Source organism: Leuciscus leuciscus, assembly GCF_965113295.1.
Source record: "Leuciscus leuciscus genome assembly, chromosome: 18".
NCBI classification, from domain to species: domain Eukaryota; kingdom Metazoa; phylum Chordata; class Actinopteri; order Cypriniformes; family Leuciscidae; genus Leuciscus; species Leuciscus leuciscus.
The window spans coordinates 28,403,015-28,425,588 of record NC_138742.1 but is presented as its reverse complement, the minus strand read 5'-3'; the positions used below and the strand labels follow the sequence as shown (position 1 = coordinate 28,425,588).

The 22,574-nt window shown below is 39.3% G+C and overlaps 1 protein-coding gene across 1 annotated transcript; it reads right to left on the bottom strand.

Moving 5' to 3' along the window:
- Positions 1-11,028: 11,028 nt before the first annotated feature.
- Positions 11,029-22,556, bottom strand: LOC309480091 (fibronectin type III domain-containing protein 7-like). The gene is made up of 13 exons (XM_082144451.1): positions 22,348-22,556; positions 21,517-21,780; positions 20,968-21,228; positions 19,518-19,775; positions 19,029-19,280; positions 17,460-17,714; positions 15,527-15,784; positions 15,177-15,434; positions 14,578-14,832; positions 13,158-13,418; positions 12,358-12,387; positions 12,148-12,195; positions 11,029-12,030 (listed from the first exon to the last, which is right to left on the bottom strand). The coding sequence occupies exons 2-12, from the start codon at positions 21,623-21,625 to the stop codon at positions 12,173-12,175; spliced, it is 2,220 nt and encodes a 739-aa protein (XP_082000577.1). The 5' UTR covers positions 21,626-21,780; positions 22,348-22,556; the 3' UTR covers positions 11,029-12,030; positions 12,148-12,172.
- Between the last annotated feature and the right edge of the window lie 18 nt (positions 22,557-22,574).

Sequence of the window (22,574 nt, the reverse complement as noted above, 5' to 3'; positions counted from 1 at the left end):
TTTTTAGATAGACTTTTTTTCAGGATCTTCAGGAGAAGATTGGAGCTTTAACTTTAATTTCTACATTTCCATAACTGTTTATTTCCCACCAACATAATGAGTTGTTTTGCAGTAAACTGTCCTAACCGATTCTGCAGGAGCGTGACAGGGTCTTGATACCATGGCTCCACTTCAGGCTCACTACTGCGCAGACTCGGCTCGGGCTCGGAGTCTGTGTAATCAGCGTGAGATGCCAGCACCATACTGGGACACTTTTCTACAATGGAAGAGAGTGAATTTGCGTCGTCTATCTTTTTTTACAGTCTATGGAAAATACCGTCATGGCAGAGAAAGACTTAATCAGATTTTGTTTATCCTTGACAGGCCTTGGTATAATTTCACTGTATGGAAACAAACAGTGTGAATATTCTTCAAAATGTATAACTTTGCGTTCTACTGAAGAAAGCATCATACAGGTTTGGTACGGCATGAATAATGAAGAATATTATATAAAGAAGCTATTGAGGTACTTCCCCTGAAACCTACAGGACAGATACAAAAGTTAACTTGTATTCAAACTGATTTCATGTATGAAAGAAAATTATATATTCTTGACTTGGCTGACTTATTTTTTTTATCAAACTATAATGTTATCTAAAGTTTTCTACTTTTGTTGTTATTCCAGATGTTGTGTGATAGACATCTTTGTGAAGACGAATATGACAGTTGTAGTCTGAGCTGCCCTATTTTCAACAAACTGTGTCACATACTTTGTGCATTTTATGACCATGGTTATTCAACCTAACCCAGAAAAAAGTGTTGTCTAAAACATCATCATATAACGTTTATAATTTCCTATAGCTCCTATGTGAAATGAATATGGCAGATGAGAGGTCCTTTGCTCTGGGAACAAAGGCTGGGAACCGTAGGACTTGACCTGTTAAAGATGCAGATAAACGAGAGGGAGGAGCTGCCAGCTTTGAGACCACTTTGGAAACTGGATCTCAGAGAAAACAAATATTTTCGATTTATGTCACTTTCTGGGCCCTCCTCAAGCCAGGCCCAAAGACAAAAGGACCAGTTGTCCCCCTTTATCGGCTGCCTTGATTACAACGATGCTCATATTCAGAACGACAACATGATTGCATGAGTGATACTGTTTTTACAGTTCAATAAACAAGACATGAACCAAATTAATATTTACAATATTTATAATATGATACAACAGTTCTGTTAAAGAAGTATTGAATGTGCACTTGTAGTGTACTTCCAAAAAAGTATATTTTAAAACCTACATGCAGATAATATAATCTGGAGGAAGTCAGGTAGTTAAAATGCTCCGAAGTGGCAAGGCACCAGACGAGATTCACCCTGAGATTCACCCTGAAGTTGGGCTGTCTTGGCTGACATCGCATGAGAATCCGGGCCAGCGCCTGCCGACTGGAAGATGGGTGTGGTGGTACCCATTATATATATATTTTTAAAGGGGACCAGATGTTGTGTTCCAACTATAGAGGGGTCACACTCCTCAGCCTGAGAAAGCCAGAGTGTTGGAAAGTAGAATCCGACTGACTGTCGAACCTCGGCTTGAGGAGGAACCAAGCGGATTCTGTCTCAGACGTGGATAAGTGGACCAGATTTTTATCTTGATAAAGATCCTGGAAGGGGCATGGGAGTTTGCTTATCCAGTCTACATGTGTTTTGTGGACTTGAAGAAGGCTTATGACCATGTTCCCCGGGGTGCATTGCTTCGGAAGTACGGGGTACCGGGGAAAAGCTGCGTTCATTTTCTCTGCAATAAGTCAAGCTTGTTTCCAAGGAGCACTGGACTCTACCAATCCTGTTTGGCCTCATCGGCGCTTACTTGGGTGGTTCGCAGCCGAGTGTGAAGCGGTGGGAATGAGGGTCAGCAGCTCCAAATCTGAGTCATGGTTCTCGGCTGGAAAACGGTGGATTGCCCACTTTAGGTGGGGAGTGAGCTGCTTTCCCAAGTGCTGGAGTATCTCGGGATCTTGTTCACGAGTGAGGGTAGGTCATAGCATGAGATCGACAGGCGGACCAGTGCGGTGGTGGCAGTACCAGACCATCATGTTGAAGAGAGAGCTACATTTGAGGGCAAAGCTCTCAATTTACTAGTCGATCAATGTTCCAAACCTCACCTATGCTTATAATCTTTGAGTATTGATTGAAAGAACAAGATCAGGGATACAATTTGACACTGTTGATCACAACATACTTCTTGACAGGCTGGAAAACTGGGTGGGGCTTTCTGGGATAGTCCTAAAATGGTTCAGGTCATACTTAGATGGGAGAGGTTATTATGTGAGTATAGGAGACCATAAGTCTGAGTGGACATCCATGACATGCGGAGTCCCTCAAGGCTCAATTCTTGCGCCACTCCTGTTCAACCTGTATATGCTCCCAATGAGCCAAATAATGAGAAATAACCAAATTGCTTACCACAGCTATGCAGACGACACACAGCTGTACTTAGCCCTATCGCCTAACGATTACAGCCCCATTGACTCCCTGTGCCGATGCATTGACGAAGTCAACAGTTGGATGTGTCAAAACTTTCTTCAATTAAACAAAGACAAAACTGAAGTTATTGCGTTTGGAAACAAAGATGAAGTTCTCAAGGTGAACGCATACCTTCACTCTAGGGGTAAAACAACTAAACATCAAGTCAGGAATCTTGGTGTGACACTAGAGTCAGACCTTAGTTTCAGTAGTCATGTCAAAGCAATAACTAAATCAGCATACTATCATCTGAAAAATATTGCAAGAATCAGATGCTTTGTTTCCAGACAAGACTTAGAGAAACTTGTGCATGCTTTCATCACCAGCAGGGTGGATTATTGTAATGGACTCCTCACTGGCCTTCCCAAAAAGACCATAAGACAGTTGCAGCTCATACAGAACGCTGCCGCCAGGATTCTGAGCAGAACCAGAAAATATGAACATATCACACCAGTCCTCAGGTCTTTACACTGGCTCCCAGTTAGATTTAGGATTGATTTTAAAGTATTATTACTGGTATATAAATCATTCAATGGCCTAGGACCTCAATACATTGCAGATATGCTCACTGAATATAAACCCAACAGATCACTCAGATCATTAGGATCATATCAGCTAGAAATACCAAGGGTTCATTCTAAACATGGTGAGTCTGCTTTTAGCTATTATGCCAGCCGCAGCTGGAACCAGCTTCCAGAAGAGATCAGATGTGCTCCTACTGTAGTCACATTCAAATCCAGACTCAAAACACTTCTGTTTAGCTGTGCATTTACTGAATGAGCACTGTGCCGCTGTTCGTCCGACTGTTTGTACTGTACTGTATTTTACTCTATTTTTCTAAACTGTTTTAATTATTCTTATTTCTTTTAATTATTTTAATTTCTCCTATGTCAGCAGGGCATTTAGCCCGAAACTGTAAATGCCCACTCAGAAGGTGATAATGTGAAAGTGATTAATGTGGGTTTGAAAGTAGAACAGTATTTAAATGACGATATTAAAGTTTTCGTCTGAGAAAAAATGTGAACGCAGTGCTAAAGTGCTAAAGAAAGTGAAAAGAACGTGTGAGTAAATGAGGGAGAAAAGAAAGTTAAAGGAAAGTTGATAGATGGAAGTCGTAAGAAGATTGAAGGTTAAAAGAAGGTTGAAAGATTTAAGTCTTAAGGGAATCCTTTGAAAGAAAGATCTATAATAAATATTCTTTTTTATTTTTTAAAAGTACTGTATTTTATTTTATTTTTTCTAAACTGTTTTAATTATTCTTATTTCTTTTCATTATTTTAATTTCTTCTATGTAAAGCACTTTGAATTGCCATTGTGTATGAAATGTGCTATATAAATAAACTTGCCTTGCCTTGCCTTGCCTACAAGCGGACACAATTTCTGGGCTGACCCTGAGAGACAAAGCTGCTCCTCCATGTTGAAAGCAGCCAAATGAGGTGGTTCAGGCCAGTGTTCATTTCGTTTTCTTCATTTTATAAAAAATGTTCACAGACGAAAACGAGACGAGAACTAAATAAAAAACAGTTTTGAATGACAAAAACTATGACGGAAATCTATTGACATTTTCGTCAACGAATAAAAACTTGAATAACTTGCAGCAAGTTATTCAAATGTGCGCATCTACCACAAACACAGGACATCAGTTCTGACTGGATAACTTCCTTACCGAACATTTTCGTCTAGTTTTTATTCGTTGACGAAAATGTCAGTAGATTTTCGTCATAGTTTTTGTCAAAGTTTTTGTCATTCAAAACTGTTTTTCACTCTTTCTCAGCGGGACATGAGTTGGCATGCGCTTGATGCATGTTTTATAAAACGTTAAAAAAAATTAAACGTCTGGGAGAAAGAAAAGAGCAGACATCTGAATAAGATGCAAAAGAGCGCATACGGTACGGTTTTTCATTGCACCCACACCCGAAGTGTGCAGCCATCCACATAGAAAGTATGTTAACACAGTTATGTCTTTACAGAATGTAAACAGTTGTGAGAAGAATATTGGTCTAATTGGATCCGCACATTTGGTCTTAAAGTGACAGTGCGTAATAAACCTAATGCCGTGTGCACTTAATATTAACCAAACAACAAAAGAAAAAGAGAAAAGCATTTACTGCTCTTTAATACGGATTAATTATATTTAATTTATACAAATAAATGTGTCTGGTTGAAAGAAAAAAATAATGATGTATGCAAGTTGTTATAAAGAATTCATATCATTCATTGAAAAGACTGTGTTCTACTTTAGGAGAATTGTTTTTATTTCATTGCCACATTAAATCTGTGTCTCTATTGCATGTTCAAACCTTAAAATATATATATTTTAACAGGTTAATATATGTTTTCTCCTGGAGTATATAGTTTGGAAATTTTTGAGAAATTCTAAATGAATGCATTATATATCTAAATATATATCATTATCATATATCATTATATATCTAGTCAACTAAATCTACTGTAGATTTAGTCGAATAAAATCTTATTGTATTTCGTCGACTAAAACTAGACTAAAACTAAAACTCTTTTTCCTCATTTCTATACATAGGCTATGTGGTATATTTTGTGATTTTCAACCTGTGACTGCAGTACATCAATATCACTACACCACTGTGTCTGTGTTGCAGCACCAACAATTCTGCTTTTGAAGAACTACATAGTAATAATTATAATTTTTTATCAATAGCATTGCACTTTTGTGTCTGTGTGTTTATTTTATGAAACCTTGCCAGTTTTATAAAAGCAATAACCCCTGTGAAGTCGTGATTTACAGTGAATTTAGAACAGCTGAGTGGGTTTTAGCTGTTCTAAATTCACTGTAAATCATGGCTTCACATGGTTTATTGCTTTATTAAATACATTACATTCAGTTAAGTATATTCTTTTAAAATATATTATTTTCATAATAAGTACTCTTTATAAACGTATGCTAATGTGTAGCTTACTTTTTAGGGCCAAGGTCCAAGAGTGTTGAGATAACAGTTTAACAGCACTGGGACATTTCGCTCTTTTTCAATCTTTGTTATAGTCTGGGGACATTCTGTATGTATTAGGTGACCATTAAGTCATTCTTCACTGATAATCTTCCCTTCCACAATATCCCTCATTGAGTAACATAAATCATTGATCATGACACACACGAACCATTGGAGTCTTGCAAGCACTAATGAGATTCATGAGCGAAGAGAGGCGACAAGTCGATTTCTTACACAAAGATAAGAGACACTTCAAATACTTGGAATGAAGCACATTGAAGTCAAATTAACTACTTTTTATGAAACTTTTATGATAGCACTTTTTTCCCTTTTTGGTGTACGGCAATATGAATCACCATACAGTTTTGGAACAACATGACGGAGAGAAAATGATGACAGAATTATCATTTCTGAGTGAACTATTCCGAAGCTGTCTTTGAAAGATCTGTCCCTCCTCTCTGATGGTAGAGGATCATTTGTTTTGAACTTATTTTAAAAGTGCATTTTTAGAACTTGAAGCAAAGCAGTTTAAGGAAAACAAATGAAATGATAATTAATAAACTTAAGCTAATCCAGACTCACATCAAGCTGTTTCGTAATATGAAGAGTTTACTTGTTTTATACTTCAGTTCGACACACAAAAATCTCAATTTCTGTTCAAAGAGGAACTGAATGCCACGGACAAAAGGCCTCATGACAATGAAAGGTGTTTAATGTTGAAAGTATACGGTACATGCGACCATAAATACCTTCGCTTTGTTGTGTGTTTCCTCTTTCTTGCTTTTTTTCCCTCAGAACTCCAACATGTCAAAGGGTTTAAAAAAAGCTTCGAAATTGAGCTTCGACATTGAGCTTTCGGTTCTTTTGATTGAATGTCGATTAGCTACTCAAATGGTCCACATTCAGTTCAGACTGGGGAACATAATTTGCCTGATTGTTGTGTCAACAAAGAAACATAAATCATGTGTACTGATGTGATTTGATACTCATTGCCACACAAGAGATGAATATAGGATCATGCTCACATTGAGGTTCCCATTGGCATAGAAACATATTTGTTGCTGTATTTGATGACTGGGTGGTCCAATATTCTTTGCATGTCCAAACTGCAGCCTGACTTGCAGGAAGGTTGTGTGTGTGTGTGTGTGTGTGTGTGTGTGTGTGTGTGTGTGTGTGTGTGTGTGTGTGTGTGTGTGTGTGTGTGTGTGTGTGTGTGTGTGTGTGTGTGTGTGTGTGTGTGTGTGTGTGTGTGTGTGTGTGTGTGTGTGTGTGTGTGTGTGTGTGTTTTGTGCTCCTCTTTTTTACAGGACATACTGAGTGCAAAAGCAAATGAGCCCAAGTAGTGCAGAACATAACAATAGCAGGTGACCCTCAACACCTCTACTACAATTATTTGAGAATTATGAAGTTGCTCTCAATAATTCGAAACTATTTTGAAAATGTTTTGTCAACTAGTTCAGTTAGTTATAAAATCACATTTCATCAGTAGACAACAAAACACTCCCGACATTCCCTGAGGTTCATTAATGTTTCCTGATTCTCAGACCCAGAAAGGCTCAGTTAGATCCGTGATGATAATAATAGCATGACTCTATTGTATTAAAGGGAGACCAACACAAAAGGTGGTTTCATAGGTGAATGCTGAAGATGTGGGAACCATTATCCATGGGGAACATTTACGACACAAAAGATGTGACAATTTGTTTACTGTCACAACTTCTAATGCCAAAGCACTTAAAAAGTAGCACACAACACTTAAGATAATGCCATTCTAGTTTTACAGCTATGAAAAGCTATGAAATAAAGGATCTTTGCATGTTCGCTGTAGAACACATTAGAGAAATTATCTTTAGCATACAGGATTTTTCCATCCACCAGCTGAAGTGCCCATGATCTCCACCAGAGGACACTCACCCATTCTCCTTTACTTTCCCATCATGACTTTCCCATATATTTCTCATAACCCATTTCCTGGACACATTATGGTCTGATTTCTTTCACCTGTGTGTGATCATCTTGTTTGTGTTTGCCTTTATAAGCTCTATGTTTTCACTCACTGCAATTCTGAGTGCTTTATCCTGGTTTCCTTGTTATTGTCACGGCCTTCTGCCTGTTCCCTGGATTTCCCTGTTTGCCTGTGTCTTGGACTCTGTTGCTCTATGGGTTGTTTGCCCTGTGGTTTTGACCTTCTGCCTGTTAACGGCTTTGGATAACGACTGTGGATTAGCCAAATAAAATCTGTGTTTGGATCTTCAACCTGTGCTTCAGAGCAGTTTTTCGTAACAAGGATGATGATGATGCATATGGACATGAAAATGCACAATCCAAACTTAAATGGTTATAATTCATGAATACGTTGAATACAGACCTTGGTGCTCAAAAAGGGGATGACAGTTAAGTGGTTAATACTCCGTTGATAGTGAAGGCGTGAAGGGTATTCCTGCACAACCGGAGGCTGCAGTTTCAGGACCCTAGTTCTAGGACCCTAGTTTTTTTGTGACAGCGCCACCTACTGAACTGGATCACTAAAAACACTAATTTAACCCCTTTCGCGGCAAAGATTGCAGACGGCCCCAGATTATTGTTGTTCAACATTCATTAGTCGTTAAAACATCACACTCTTACTTGATCTGGATAAATTGAGCATCATTAGAAAGATTTAAGACTCCAGCTTCGATATTTGACCATGCACTGTTTATGATAAAATTGGTTTGCACAGTGACATTAATTTCTTAATTTATCACAGGAGTGCAAAAATTATTAATCTGTAGCGTTCGTTATTTTGAATAGATATCATCACTCATAAAGCAGTCATTCAGGTCTTCTCCGGTTTATTTGTGTTCACATACATGCAATATACAGCATCCGTCGCCAGGGCTCTTAGTCCAATGGTGCACATATTTGGAGAAATCATGATTTATCATCACATGTTTGTAAAATATTTCGTCATACAGAATTACATTTCTATTAATTTTCCACTGAATTATGCGATCTGAAGAGCTCAAACAGCGAACACAGCGAGATCTGTGTCTCCTCTTCCTGATTTGCGTCAGTTGTGATCTCAGCGCTCTCTCATTCGCTGTACAGCTGTCAAGGTTTGTGTGTGATTTTTGTGCGATTTGGGGTATTTTCATATTAATAAAGAATGTTTTACAGTATTGCTAAGCAAGGTGTAGCCATTAGCTGCATATAAAATGCTAAATATAACATCAATACAAATGTCAAATACAATATAAAACATAATAAAACATATCTTTTTTTTTTTTACTATAAACCATTTTAAACCGCGACCGGAATATGATGCAAATACTCGATGGTGGTTTAAAGTGAGCTTTAAATAAAAGTGTAATATTAATCTTTTAAATTGTGTCATGTAGCTTGATGCTACTTGTTGCTCTAATCCACCTGCTGCATGAGCTTTTCTGTTCCATAATCTTATGTGTTAAAAGAATTCACATAAGGTCCAAAACATTATTATATATTTTTTCTAACAAGACTTAAGATAATAGGTGGATCTTGATACTATGTACAAACTAAACCACCTGGATCCTAGAACTGCTTTCCTGAAACTGCAGCCACCGCTATATCATCCAGTTCTGTAGGTGGCGCTGTCACAAAAAACTAGGGTCCTGGAACTGCGGTCCTAGAACTAGAGTCCTGAAACTGCAGCCTCCGGTTGTGCAGGAACATGGTGAAGGCTGAGTAAGAGAAACCAGAGCCCGTCTACGGAGAGCCTTGGCACTTCCTAAGTCCTATTGTACCGAATTGTGGTTGTAGTTCCACCAGAGTTCCACTGGAGGTGATCGCGGGCGAGTGCAGACTGAATGGGAGTCTATGGAGCTAGACGGCTAAATTTGTTTCTTTCACCCGATTGCCGTTGAGAAATCTCAGATTTGATTTTAGGTTTAGCAAGTTCAACATGGGTTATAGGTCGAAAGTTGAATGAACGAGTAGGTCTACTTATGTCCTTTCGATTTCTTACAGGTTGAGTTGTTGTTGCCCATAACACGCTAGCATTCTGCTAATGAACGCTGATTGGTCAGTGAAGGACTGATTACGTCCAGAGATGCCGCTTGATGGCATCGTGGCATCCGAAGCGGGACCAGAAACAAACAAAACAAAAACTCTTCTAGCACGTGTGTTTACCTGTGTCAGCTGTGTTGTGTAGTTACCTGTGTCAGCTGTGTTGTGTATTTACCTGTGTCAGCTGTGTCAGCTGTGTTGTGTATTTACCTGTGTCAGCTGTGTTGTGTAGTTACCTGTGTCAGCTGTGTTGTGTGTTTACCTGTGTCAGCTGTGTTGTGTGTTTACCTGTGTCAGCTGTGTTGTGTGTTTACCTGTGTCAGCTGTGTTGTGTGTTTACCTGTGTCAGCTGTGTTGTGTATTTACCTGTGTCAGCTGTGTTGTGTGTTTACCTGTGTCAGCTGTGTTGTGTATTTACCTGTGTCAGCTGTGTTGTGTGTTTACCTGTGTCAGCTGTGTTGTGTATTTACCTGTGTCAGCTGTGTTGTGTGTTTACCTGTGTCAGCTGTGTTGTGTATTTACCTGTGTCAGCTGTGTTGTGTATTTACCTGTGTCAGCTGTGTTGTGTATTTACCTGTGTCAGCTGTGTTGTGTGTTTACCTGTGTCAGCTGTGTTGTGTGTTTACCTGTGTCAGCTGTGTTGTGTATTTACCTGTGTCAGCTGTGTTGTGTGTTTACCTGTGTCAGCTGTGTTGTGTATTTACCTGTGTCAGCTGTGTTGTGTGTTTACCTGTGTCAGCTGTGTTGTCGATGCCTCGAGAGAAAAGAAAGTGCAGAGCGCGAAAGCACCAAAGTGACTGAAGGATTGCCGTAAAGCAGTATCTCTGGTCGTACGATGTGTATGACGTCATTGACATTTTAAAAGACTTTTTAAAGCAAATAAGTGACTCTAAAAAATCTAACACCCAGCAATGTGTAATTTCTTTGCATCTCCTTTCGAAAACAACATTCAAATTACTAGACAAAAATGTATATCCTGAGAAAAGTGGATTTTGAGGGGTATAGCGCCATGGACAGAGACGTGTTACTGCAGCCAGTCCAGAGAGTGCCAATTCTCTTCCTATTAGACATTCTCTGGAGAAACTCAAACTCGAACCCGGTCCCCATGACAAAACAATGCACTACCCTCTATGCCACAAGAGGGCGTTTCATCGGAAATACCCTGTTTTGCAGATACTGTTATTAATCTAACCACAACACTGTGATGATGTTGATTTTGTGTTTTGGGAGAAATGTCCCTTGAACCGTGCCCTTTTAAAATACTCAATATAATCAACAATAATTTTATTGCAAATATTGTCTTTTAAATATATTTATTTGTATCCTTTTCTTTAGGACATCTGAATAATGTGTTGGTAAATCTGTTGGACTACTGGCTAAATGTGTCTTTGAACATAATTCTAGATTGTTTAAGCAGTGTTATATGTTATTTATGCATTATGAAATCCTCTTCCTGAAGAAAAAAAAAAAAAAGAAAAAACATATGCTGGTTTACTGGTTTCCCAAACTTGTGTATTGGCTGGTTTTTGAGGACATTTGGCAACTTTTCAGTCATGACACATTGACTGCTGCCATACTGTTTCCCTGCCTAACTCTGTAACTATCTCTCTTTCGGTCTGTCTGTCATAATATTAACACCTAAGTTGTCGTTCCAGAAATTCCAGCACACCCCCTACTGTGGCAACATCTGTCTTCTATAACAGTTGTGGCTATGTGGTTATTTGGTAATGGGGAAACAAACACAGATACGCATTATTAATGCAGGGAATTAATTTTATTGTCAAAATATAGATGTTTATTCACATCCCAACAAATAATGAATTTAACAAACATCCAAGGGAAGTTCAATTAAAAGGTTTAGATTTCCCTCAGAGGCACCGCATACTGTAGAGGAGATCACATTCATTTCGCTCTCAGATTGATCCTTCTTTTTTAAAATCTGGGAAATTACGGTTAGCTTAATTTTATGTCAATTATTCCTGGAAACTGATGCATAGTAACGTGTAACCACTGGACTTTACAAACTGAGATGTTTGGATGTTGAAAAAGAACTGCTTCACCAAAATAACTTTCAATTTACTATCAACTGATTTTTTAAGGGGAGAATTGTAGAAATTCCAATTGCAGAAAATAATTTGACAATAGATCATGAATTGTCTTTAGTGAAAATCCCTGAGATAACATTAGGGATCCCTGAAAATTAAATTAATAACATAATAATAATAATACACATTCATTGTTTGTTGAATTGAATGGATTGTGTGTCAATTGCATATTGTAAGAAAATCTTGCAACCTACAATTCTCCCATTAATCGGTATCACTTCTATATTTAATGATTGACATAAATTACAAATCTTTAAAGCAATTTAAATACATAAACATCAGTGACTGGACATGTTGAATCCTTACTAATTGCATTATTGAAGTAATAACATTCAGATTGCCTGACTTCATTGGCTACACAGTAAATTATTTTGTTGTATTCGATACAGGTTTGAGGGCAGTTTTTGAAGAATCCAGTCGTCCAATATTACCAGAAGCTGTACAAGAGAAAAATAACTAAGTCAAATTTATTGTGGATTTATGAGGAGTGGAAAAGGACTGGTAGTCCAATGTGTGTAATGAAGATCCATGCGTCTGTACTGGCCGTAACTTACTGTCTGAAGGACATCCATCCCATCATTATCTTCTTCCTCGATAGAGAACTGAGAGTAAAGAAAGGCTTCAGTTATTGAATGTCAAATATTTAATTTCCTAGATTTTGAATAATAGACCATTTGATACGTCATGTGGACGTATTTGCCTAATTTTTGGTATGATTTGAGCAATTTATTCAGTTTCATATGCTAAGATGTCCTCATTCTTACCCATTCCGACATTGCTGCCCACACACGAGACTGAAAGACAAAAGCCATGCATTTTTATATTTATTTCAGTTATGCAATGTTCAATCACAGTGCAATATTGCCATCCAACACTTAAAAGTGTCTGAATGTCCTTGCATTAGAGAACAATAGCAAAGGAAGTGACATTTATTTCAAAGAAAGATTCACGTTCATACACTGTGGTTCCTCTGCTAGAACGTGTGTGAACTTTAAGGGAAAACTGACTTCATACATCCAATAAAAATCTTTGATGCAGATGACAACTGGTTTGATATTTTGGTAACACTTTATTTGACAGTGTCCTTGTCACACGTTACATGTAGTTACTATAGTTATAATAGTAAACTATGCATAATTAAATGCCACTAAGCCTAAACCTATCCCTATAGTAAGTACAATTTTGTTAATTAATATTACTCAGTATTTAAATGTATAATTACACTGTAACACCTTAAAATAAAAAGTGGGTTACACTTTATTTTAAGGTGTCATTGTTACAGTGCAATTGTATATTTAAGTACTGAGTCATATTAAGCAACTGCATGTACTTACTATAGGGTTAGGGTAGGATTAGGGTTTGGTTGAGGGTTAGTTGCATGTGATTATGCATAATTTACTGTTATTACTATGGTAAGTACATGTAACATATGTAACAAGGACACTGTAAAATAAAGTGTTACCAAAAAGTGTTACTGAAATGTCATCTAATGCAATGAAAATATATTTTTTTTTTAAGTGTGTCTGAATAATTTTTTCACCCCTGTCCTCAAGAACCTCATTACCTGAATACATCCTGCTGTTGCAGAACGGGACCTTGGCTCCGTCTCGATTCAGTGGGGCGACGACCACTGAGTACACCTGCCCACACACGATCTCTGACACATCGCATGTGCTGCTGCCGGGCTCTGGGCTGCACACGTGAGTGCTGTCGCTTCCCGTGACCTCTGCCGTGTAGTTGGTGAGGGCGCTGCTTGACCTCCAGCGCACACGCAGCGTGTTATTGGTTCCTCTGAAGAGACGGATGCCCGAGGGACAGCACTCACCTTGAGAGAGACGAGAACGTTAGATTTAACATGGGATGTTATTGCTATTACACACGTTAGCCGGCATGAATTACTACAACAATTACTAATAATAATATATATAATAATAATTAAATATAGTAAATTCAAACTTCCTAGACGGTCTTTCAGACTATGACCAAATGTTAACGACTGGGAAACTAATTTGGTAACACTTTATTTCAATAGTCCACTTTAGACATTCTACGAAGTAACTTTTTCAACTACATGTCAACTAACTGTCATTAGAGTATTAGTAGACTGTCTGCTTAATATCTGAAAACACTTTATTTTGTTGGTCCCCGAACAGACATTCTACTGACTATAAGTAACTTGGCAACTACAAGTTAACTTATTCTACAAACCCGAACCCTAACACCTAACCATAACCTAACAGTCTAATACAGTCTACTACAGCCTACTAATACTCTAATGAGAGTTAGTTGACATGTAGTTGCAAAGTTACTTATAGTTGGTAGAATGTCTAAAGTGGAACATCAAAATAAAGTGGAAACACAAACTTTAATTTACACAGACAAAAAAAGCATTTATTTGACAGAATTCCCGAATCGTCAGTAAGCTGAGTGTCTAGATGGCGAGGTGAATGTTTATATTGTAGCCAACAAATGGGCTGCAACATTTTATTTACATTCAGTTGGATATTGACTAAATATCTACTATATATTTTGGCTTTAATAAGATTTCCCCAAGAAATAGACGAGAATGAACTTGCCGTCCTCCTTGATTCCGTATTCTAACAACAACGCACTTGAATGCATCAAATTCGTAATTGCGACTTCAGAAGTGGGAAGTAGGACATTTCCGATAGCACCTGAAGGCAGCTTAATAATCACACCGGAAGTTTATGGAAGAAGTTCTATGTTTTTTATGGTTGCTGTCTGTCCACTTTGTGCAATTTAGAATTTTTACCATAGATGTAACAGTTAACGTGCAATGATATAATTTATAGTGCAAAATGTGACTAATTATGTTATTTTCATTTAATTTTGTACGATTTTTAATAAGATATAGTTTTTTTCTATAGAAATATGAATTTTTTGGAAACACTTTTAAATGGACAGCGACTATATGCATTTGCGTTTTTTCTACCACTATTAATGGCAAGTTATTGAGAACACACTGGCAGAAAACCCATGATAGGTGCACTCCGCCTTGTGCCCGGTGCGACTGATCGCTTCCAGGGAGACGGTGTAGTTAGTGCCGCAGGTGATGCATCCCATCACACATCCTGTTTCCATGGTGTGACACTGCGCATTGCCTCGTGGTGAAGACAGGGAGGCGATAAAGGTCTGGGCGCCGATAGCGTCCGACCAGGTCACGTTGGTCATGGCCTGGGTCACCTGGCTCACAGTGAGATTGTCTGGGCAACAAGGTGCTGAAAAAAAAAATATATATATATAAATAAAATTATATTTGTAGACTTTCCAACTAAAAAGACGTGTGTTCCAGAACTTTCATCAAATTTGGTTTCAATAGTTTTCTGTTAGCATGTTGCTAAGCTAATGCCACTATACGATTAAAATATACAGCACATACTGTACAAATATTGGTTTAAATAGGCCATTTTAAGGAGTTTTATTCATTCTTTTTGAAGAAAATGTATTTATATACTCTTAAAACTTCTTTTCTTAAATTACAGGCTGCCTGTCTAGGTTTTCGAACTTTTCTTTTTTGACACGATTGGCATGTTGGCTCTCTGAATGGCCATGGAAAGCTAACCTGTTTCCAGGGGAATGGTGTAGCTGGGCATGCTCTCTCCAGCTGAGGACGACGCGATGGCACTGACTTCATAGACGGAGCCGCAGGGCAGGTTGGGCACCTGACAGGAAGTGCCATTTGAGTGACAGACATGCGTCTTGCCCACTGTGCCAATCACAGTGACAGTATAGTTTGCAGCTGTGTTAGCAGAAGTCCAGTTAACCAGCACACTAGACAAGTTACTCTGGCTCACACCGATGATCTCAGGCATGCATGGAGCTTTTTGAAAAAAAAAAAGAGAAAGTGTGTGTATATTATACATCTTTGGCACATATTCATGATCTAAATTCAAACTGATTGTGTGAGTATACCTGTTTCGTGCGTTTGTGAACTGCAGGTGAGGTTACAGCCGCTTACGTCGTTGCATGGTATGACGACTACGCTGTACCTGCTGTTGCAAGTGAGGTCAGAGAGGGCGCACCTGGGCGCCGTGTCATTACACAGAACCGTTTCTGTGGCATCCACAGCACGAGTCTCATACAGATCCGCACCACGCACAGGAGACCACTGTATCATCAGCGTCTCCCAAGAAACTGCAGAAACCATTGTGAGCTCTGGACAGCAAGGCACTGTGGATAGTAAGTGAAGATAAATCAGGTTAAAATGAATAAATGAATGCAGTCGTCGCAATTTAATGGAGAAAACCATGCAGTTGCAGGGATACAGGCAAAATGTGGTGCATATCTTAAGTATTAAGTTTCTGTAATTATATAAAAATTATGGCAACGTGGGACAGGACAAAAACAGCATTTAGCATTTCATGCGTTTAAAGACTCTTGGGTTTTCTTCCCTGTGTTGATGTAATTGCAATTTAAAGGGTAAGTCTGGATAGGATATATCGAAGTATTTGTCCCTTTGTTTAAATTGACTAAATACTTTAGTTTACATCACAGCCGTGACCATGGGTGCCCCTCTATACTCAAATTTATGCTTCCTCGTTTGCTCGCTCCTCCATCCTCCAGCCCGTGGCCCAGAAAACAATTGAACTTAGCCATCTTGAAGGGCATCTCAATTCTCTAATTGCACCACGAGGAGGCGAGGAAGCTTCCTGAGGAGTCATGAGCGAGGATACTGTGGTGGATTTTTAATAGATAAAATAATAAACTGTATATCAAACTAACCATGTTTCTAACATCTAACCTTATTTCTCTTTTTAGGCCTAACATGATAACACTTTGAAACACAATGTACTAAAACGTTCCGTCCTGTGTTTTTGAATGTTGTATGTTGTGTTGCCATACCCCTTTTACTTTGGTTGAGTGAGTGTAAAAATAACAAATATGGGAATTGAAACTAGACAGATGACAAAATTTGAACCTAGTGATTAACAATGAAGTAATCATTAAAACAAGGTTTGTTTTACCTTGTAACAGAAGGGTTTGCATATGAAGAACCAATCAAATTCATATAATTTTGCCATACCTCTCTATTCTATAAAAACTGTTGTATTCGTGTTAGCTGGTGGGATTCTCGATGGAATTTGTCTGAGATCCTCCGGCCTTGCTTCTTCTTGGGGGAGATTCTCTGAGAACTGCCCGAGAGATCCTCCGACCGTAATTAAAGCATGTAAAGGACATTTGCTGAAGTCTGTCTGTTAATTTCTGCTGCGCAGCAGATGAGTTAGTTGCAGTGGTTCCCAAAACTGTCCTGGAATACCCCCAAAACTGCACGTTTTCTTTGTCTCCCTAATCAAACACACCTGATTCAACTCATCAGCTCATTATCACATGGGTTGATGAGTTGAATCAGGTGTGTTTGATTAGGGAGACAAAGAAAACGTGCAGTGTTGGGGGTACTCCAGGACAGGTTTGGGAACCACTGGTTTAGAGAAATAGATACTGAATGTCGATTGGAGATGTTAGGGATCGTCGATTGGAGACGTCCCCGGTAGACCATTTATTAAACGTCGATTGGAGACATCCCCGGTAGACTTAGAGTAGGAGCTAGATAGGGAAAAATCTACGACAAAACAAAGTTGTATCCTTCCTTCACATCTAAGGGGGTGGAGCAAAGACACAAGGAAAGGAAACGAGGATGCACAAATAAGAAATGAGAAGCACCCCATGATTTGCTACTCGCTATTGCTAGTACGGGGAAGATCATTCTAGAGAGCATTTGATTGGACAAATTAGGCTGGGAGTACAACATGTCATCAATCTTTTTGGCTTGTTTTCTCGGAAGAAAGGTATGTTAATTTTATATTTGTTAAAGTGCTTTCTGCATATAATAACATGAAGCTCTCACAGGTGGTGTGGTTGACAAGAGGTCCCGGGGGACTGGGTCCAGCCTGGTTGTGTGCAAACACACTCATGATGTAGGAGTATCCGCAGCTGCAGTGAAACTGACAGCGAGGCTCAGTTGAGTTGCACGTCCCCTCGATGCCATCATCACTCTTAATAAAGGTAGTGTAGTACTCTGCGTGAGGGACCGAGCTCCACTTCACAGAGCAGTTTCCAGCCACCACCTCCTCCACCCAGATAGGCTGTGGGGGACAAGGGACTGACAAACAACAGGATAGACAATTAGAGGCATTGCAAAGGGCAAGATTTTCAGTGATAATGGCTTAAATTTCACTCAGCTGCTCACACAAAGTTAATGATTCTTCATAAGACTTGGAATATAGCACTTCGGCCATAATGACTAAATGGCATAGTTTAGTATTGACTAACCTCTTTGCATGTGAAGTAAGTAACAGAGCCAATGAATATGGCTGAAAATTCAGTAGGTGTCTTTAATATGTAGCCTACTGTAAATGTAGTTGGTCATATGTTGTACGTCAAAATGTAGGCTCACTATAGACCCTTTTACAGCCCACGTGATCAAATAGCTGCGCGCGCATTTTGGCAACGGAAGTGGTGTTTCTCCCCACTGGCTCTAACGTGTTAGCAACTCCGAAAGTTTATCAAAACAGTTTCCCAGCATCAAAATGTCTGCTTGTTGCGTTTACGGTTGCCCTAATCGATATTCCACCAAGGGGCTTAAGTTTTATATTATTCCGACAGGATCACGGCCGTTTCAGAAGAGTGGCTGCAGGCGATTAAACGTGTTGATTGGAGCGAGGACATAATAAAAAATGCTTGCGTCTGTTGTTTAATCCGCTCGCGTAGCTTGACACGCTGTTGATTCTCGCCATACTTCCGTTGCCAATGTGCGCGCGCATACGGCATCATTGTGTACAAACAGTAAAAGGGTCTATTGGCCAGCATCACACGCATGACCAGCGTCAACCAGTGAGCCTATGTTCTGACGTACAACCCAGAAGCGCTGCGCTGTTACACTACGTGAACTCACTCTGAGGCCCACACAGAAGAAAATGAATAGTTGAATAAAGTCGTTATTTTAGTTTGTTTGTTTTTGCGCACAAAAAGTATTCTCATCACTTGATAAACTTAAGGTTGAGCCACTGTAGTCACTCGGACTATTTTAACAATGTCTTTACTAACTTTTCTGGGATGGCAGATATTGATTACCTAGCAGCCTATGAAGGAGTGAGCCAGCTCTCAGATTTCATAAAAAAATATCTTAATTTGTGTTCTGAAGATGAACGAAAGTCTTACGGGGTTGGAACAACATGAGAGTGAGTAATTACTGACAGAATTCTCATTTTTGGGTGAACTAAGCTTTTAAAAAAAAGGCATGTCTAATCCTACTTCTGGAGAGTTTAGCCATAATTAAACACACCTGAACCAGCTAATCATGATCTTAAGGATCACTGGAAACTTGAAAGAGTTCAACTCTGCAGAAAACCCTGACAATATTAAACACATTATACTGAGCAAGTCCTGTTATCCAAGCATGAATTGTTTTACTCACATGAAATAATCTGAACTGGGTACGAAGGGACACTGTTTCCGCCCTTGTTGACAGCGATCACTGTGACAGAGTTGGTCTCTCCACAGCTCAAAGGAATCAGGATGCAGGAGTTGCTAGATGAGGAGCAGTTCTGGCCAGTCAAGCTCAGGGCGACATACTGCTCTGCACCCTGGGCTGGGTCCCACGACACCACAATACCTGCTTCAGGGGTGCTTGTCACCACCAGAGCAATAGACTGAGGAGTGGGAGAACCTGTGGAGACACACAAACAAAGTTTAATGTGCCTTAACTACAGCAGATTTTTTATCAATGAACATTTCCAATCCTCCACAGTGTAGCTTCAACCCTGTCTAATATGCTGTACTTGCTGCGCATTCATTGCTGGTTGCTCTTGTTATCGATCCCTTTCTCTTCCTTAAGTGTGATTTAGAGGTATGAAATTTTTTCAATTAACTTAAGTAATCTTTCTTTCCATTCCTGTCATCTTACGTGTGATCTGGCAAATTGTGAAGTCATCTCCGGGAATGTTCTCGGGACTCCAGGCGTTTCCCTTAAAACAATAAAGGGTTCCTGCCTCCAGGTCTTGAAAGAGAAACTGAATGTCTGTGGTGTTGAAGCGACTTTGGCTGTATGAGCCGTCTTTGGTGATGCTGAGGCTGTAGAGGACAACATGATTGACTGGCTCCCACTTCACCAGGATGCTGCTGTTACTGGGAGAGCTGGTGTTGAACTGAGGAGCAGGGAGGACTGGGGTCCAACAGAATGAGGAAGAGAGATAAACAATAATGGTAAGAGATCAGACAGACAGCTGCATTGTGACCAAAAGATTATTTTATTTTTTTTGAAGATTGAATCCCAAGCTAAGTGATCTAATTCTGAGGTATAGGTTAATTTTGTATAAGTGCAATGGACATGAGAGACAACTGACATGTGTCAGATGGTGTAAGTAATCAGAGCAGTACCTTTTCATTCCTGTCCTTTCCTACTTGCCCTTTCTCTTCCCCTCCACTCATTTCCTGTTTTATCATTTCCTTTCTTGTCCTGTCCTGCCCTCGTCCTGGCATGTCATGTTCGTCCCTCTCCCATTCCTTTCTGTTCCTTTCATTCCTTTCTGTTCCCTTCTGTAATTTTTCATTCCCTTACGTTCTCTGGCATGTCCTGTCTGTGCCTCTCCCGTTCCTTTCTGTTCCCGTTCTTCAGGTCCCCTCTGTTCTCATCCATTACCTTCGGTCCCTCTGTTCCCTTCCCTGTCCAGTCCTTTCCTTTCCTGTCCTGCCCTTCCCCTGGAATATTCTGACTGTCCCTCAACTGTTCCTTTCTAATCCCTTCCTTTCCAAATTTTTTTTAATCAGATCTAGGCATGGGTTCTACTCTTACCACTTCCTGATGTGTTGTAATTAAAACAGTTCTCACATTGCTTAAAAATATTTGAAGAAAACATCCCATTGTGCTGTTATGGATCGTATGCATGACGTAATTCTCTGGATATTTGTAACTGATATGCTTTCGGTTCTGGGAATTAAGGTCTCTTCCCTTATTATTTTCTTGTGACCATCTCAGGTGTAAAACGTGCTACCTGAACAATGAAACAAAACTGCTGAGGGCCCTAAGGTGAAGACACGGAACACATTTTCTGTGCCCAGTCCCTTGAGGAGGGCAGCCCTTTTGTTATAGTTCAGATTTGTATACCTGGATAGGTATACATGCGTGAGAAACCTGTTTCATTGAAAATGAGAACATATGCATACTGCTAAAAATCAAGCCCTTGAGATCAGCTATGTAGCTTATTCTGAATTTTTTTTTCTTTTTTTTTTCAAAGAGAGGATAAGGTTTCTGCACTGGGTGAGGGTTAGAGAATAGCCAACTCTGTCCCTTCATGAATGGATCATTTCTTTGGCCTCTAGGTCAAAGAGGGTGGAGAGAGAGAAGAAAAATATACCTGTCTTTGCCTCCACGGAGATGGATGGCTGGCTTCTGCCTGCACTGTTGACAGACATGACACTGAGAGTGTAGTCTGTGTATGGCTGGAGGTTGGTGACAGTCCCCGGAGACGTGGGCACTGGGATCTCTGAGAAGAAAGATCCATCGTTTGTCTCAGCGCGCAGGATGTAGGAAGTTGCACCCGAGACCTGAGTGAATTCCACAGTGATACTCCGGCTTTGTTTAGAGGAGGCCATCTCAATGGTGGGCACATCGGGAGCTAAACATAAGAAGAGAAATTGCACAGTTCCATTCATTTAACAAATCATCAGTTTACTGCAATTAACAATGCTTTTGGTAGGAGCCAGACTGATTTAGAAATGTAAAGCTGCAACAAGGCCAGTTTTTCAAACAAGATGCTAAGCCTGAAATAGGGTTTTATGACCGGCAATTTCCAGGCAAAGAAAGGTCATTGAAATTTCTTACAATTCTGAAATCGCTTAAAGTTTTTCACACTCTCACACTGACTACTCTTGAGCAAGACATCACCAGTTTTCAGTATACGCACCAGTAGATCCATCCACACTAGTGTCTGCAAGCATGTTCATGAGGCTGCCCAGGGCCTCGACACGAAAGGTGTATGCAGTGTTGGGATTCAGGGAATTAACGGAGCCCATAATAGTGTTCTGTCCAAAGCTGGCAAAGACCACGGGGACTGGAGAGTTCCTGAGGGAAGCTGTTACTCTGTAGGACAATGCACCTTCATACCTGCTCCAGCGCAGCACTGCACTCTTTGATGTCACCGTAAAAATACTCACGCTTATTGTGCTTCCTGAAAAAAAAAATACAAGAAACGTATCTTTCTGAGGTATTCATCAATGATGTTGATTTAATACAAATGACAACCAAGAACAGTGTATAAATGAGTTTGAATTTAAACAGATACTGTAAATTGGATCCAGATGAGCAGTACCTGATGCCTGTAAATGAAACAATTCAAAATTACTTTTATTAGATTTAAACATTCGTTTATAAGTAAACAATTGTATGCATTGTCCCTATTATTAGTATGCAATTGTATGCATTGTCCCTATTATTATTATTTTCATAACTGAACAATGTTTCAAATAGAAAGTTAAAATATTAATGTATGACATAATCATGGAAAACATGTTTTTATACACACACACACACACACACACACACATACATACATATATATATATACACACATACGCATATACATATACATATATATATATAATTTATTTGATTAAGTACTATTTACCTTATTCCTACATCATTCTATACTACATCTTACGGAACTGTTCGTACATGAATAAAGGGTAAAAATAAATAAATAAATAAATAAATAAACAAACAAAATGTGACTAATAACACTGTACCTGTGAGAATACTCCAAGCAAAAACACCAGTCCCTTGATTGCTCCAAGACCTGCCATCTGTTTTCTCTGTTTGAAATCCTGGTCTCTCTCTCTTTTTTTAAAAAATAGACTAAACTCTGCACTCTCTTCTGTTTCTTGTGTTTTGGCTGAATATACATGGAGCTTTTCTTGAAGGCATCTCAGATACTTTAACCTAGCCCCGCCTCCTCAGAAGAGCTAG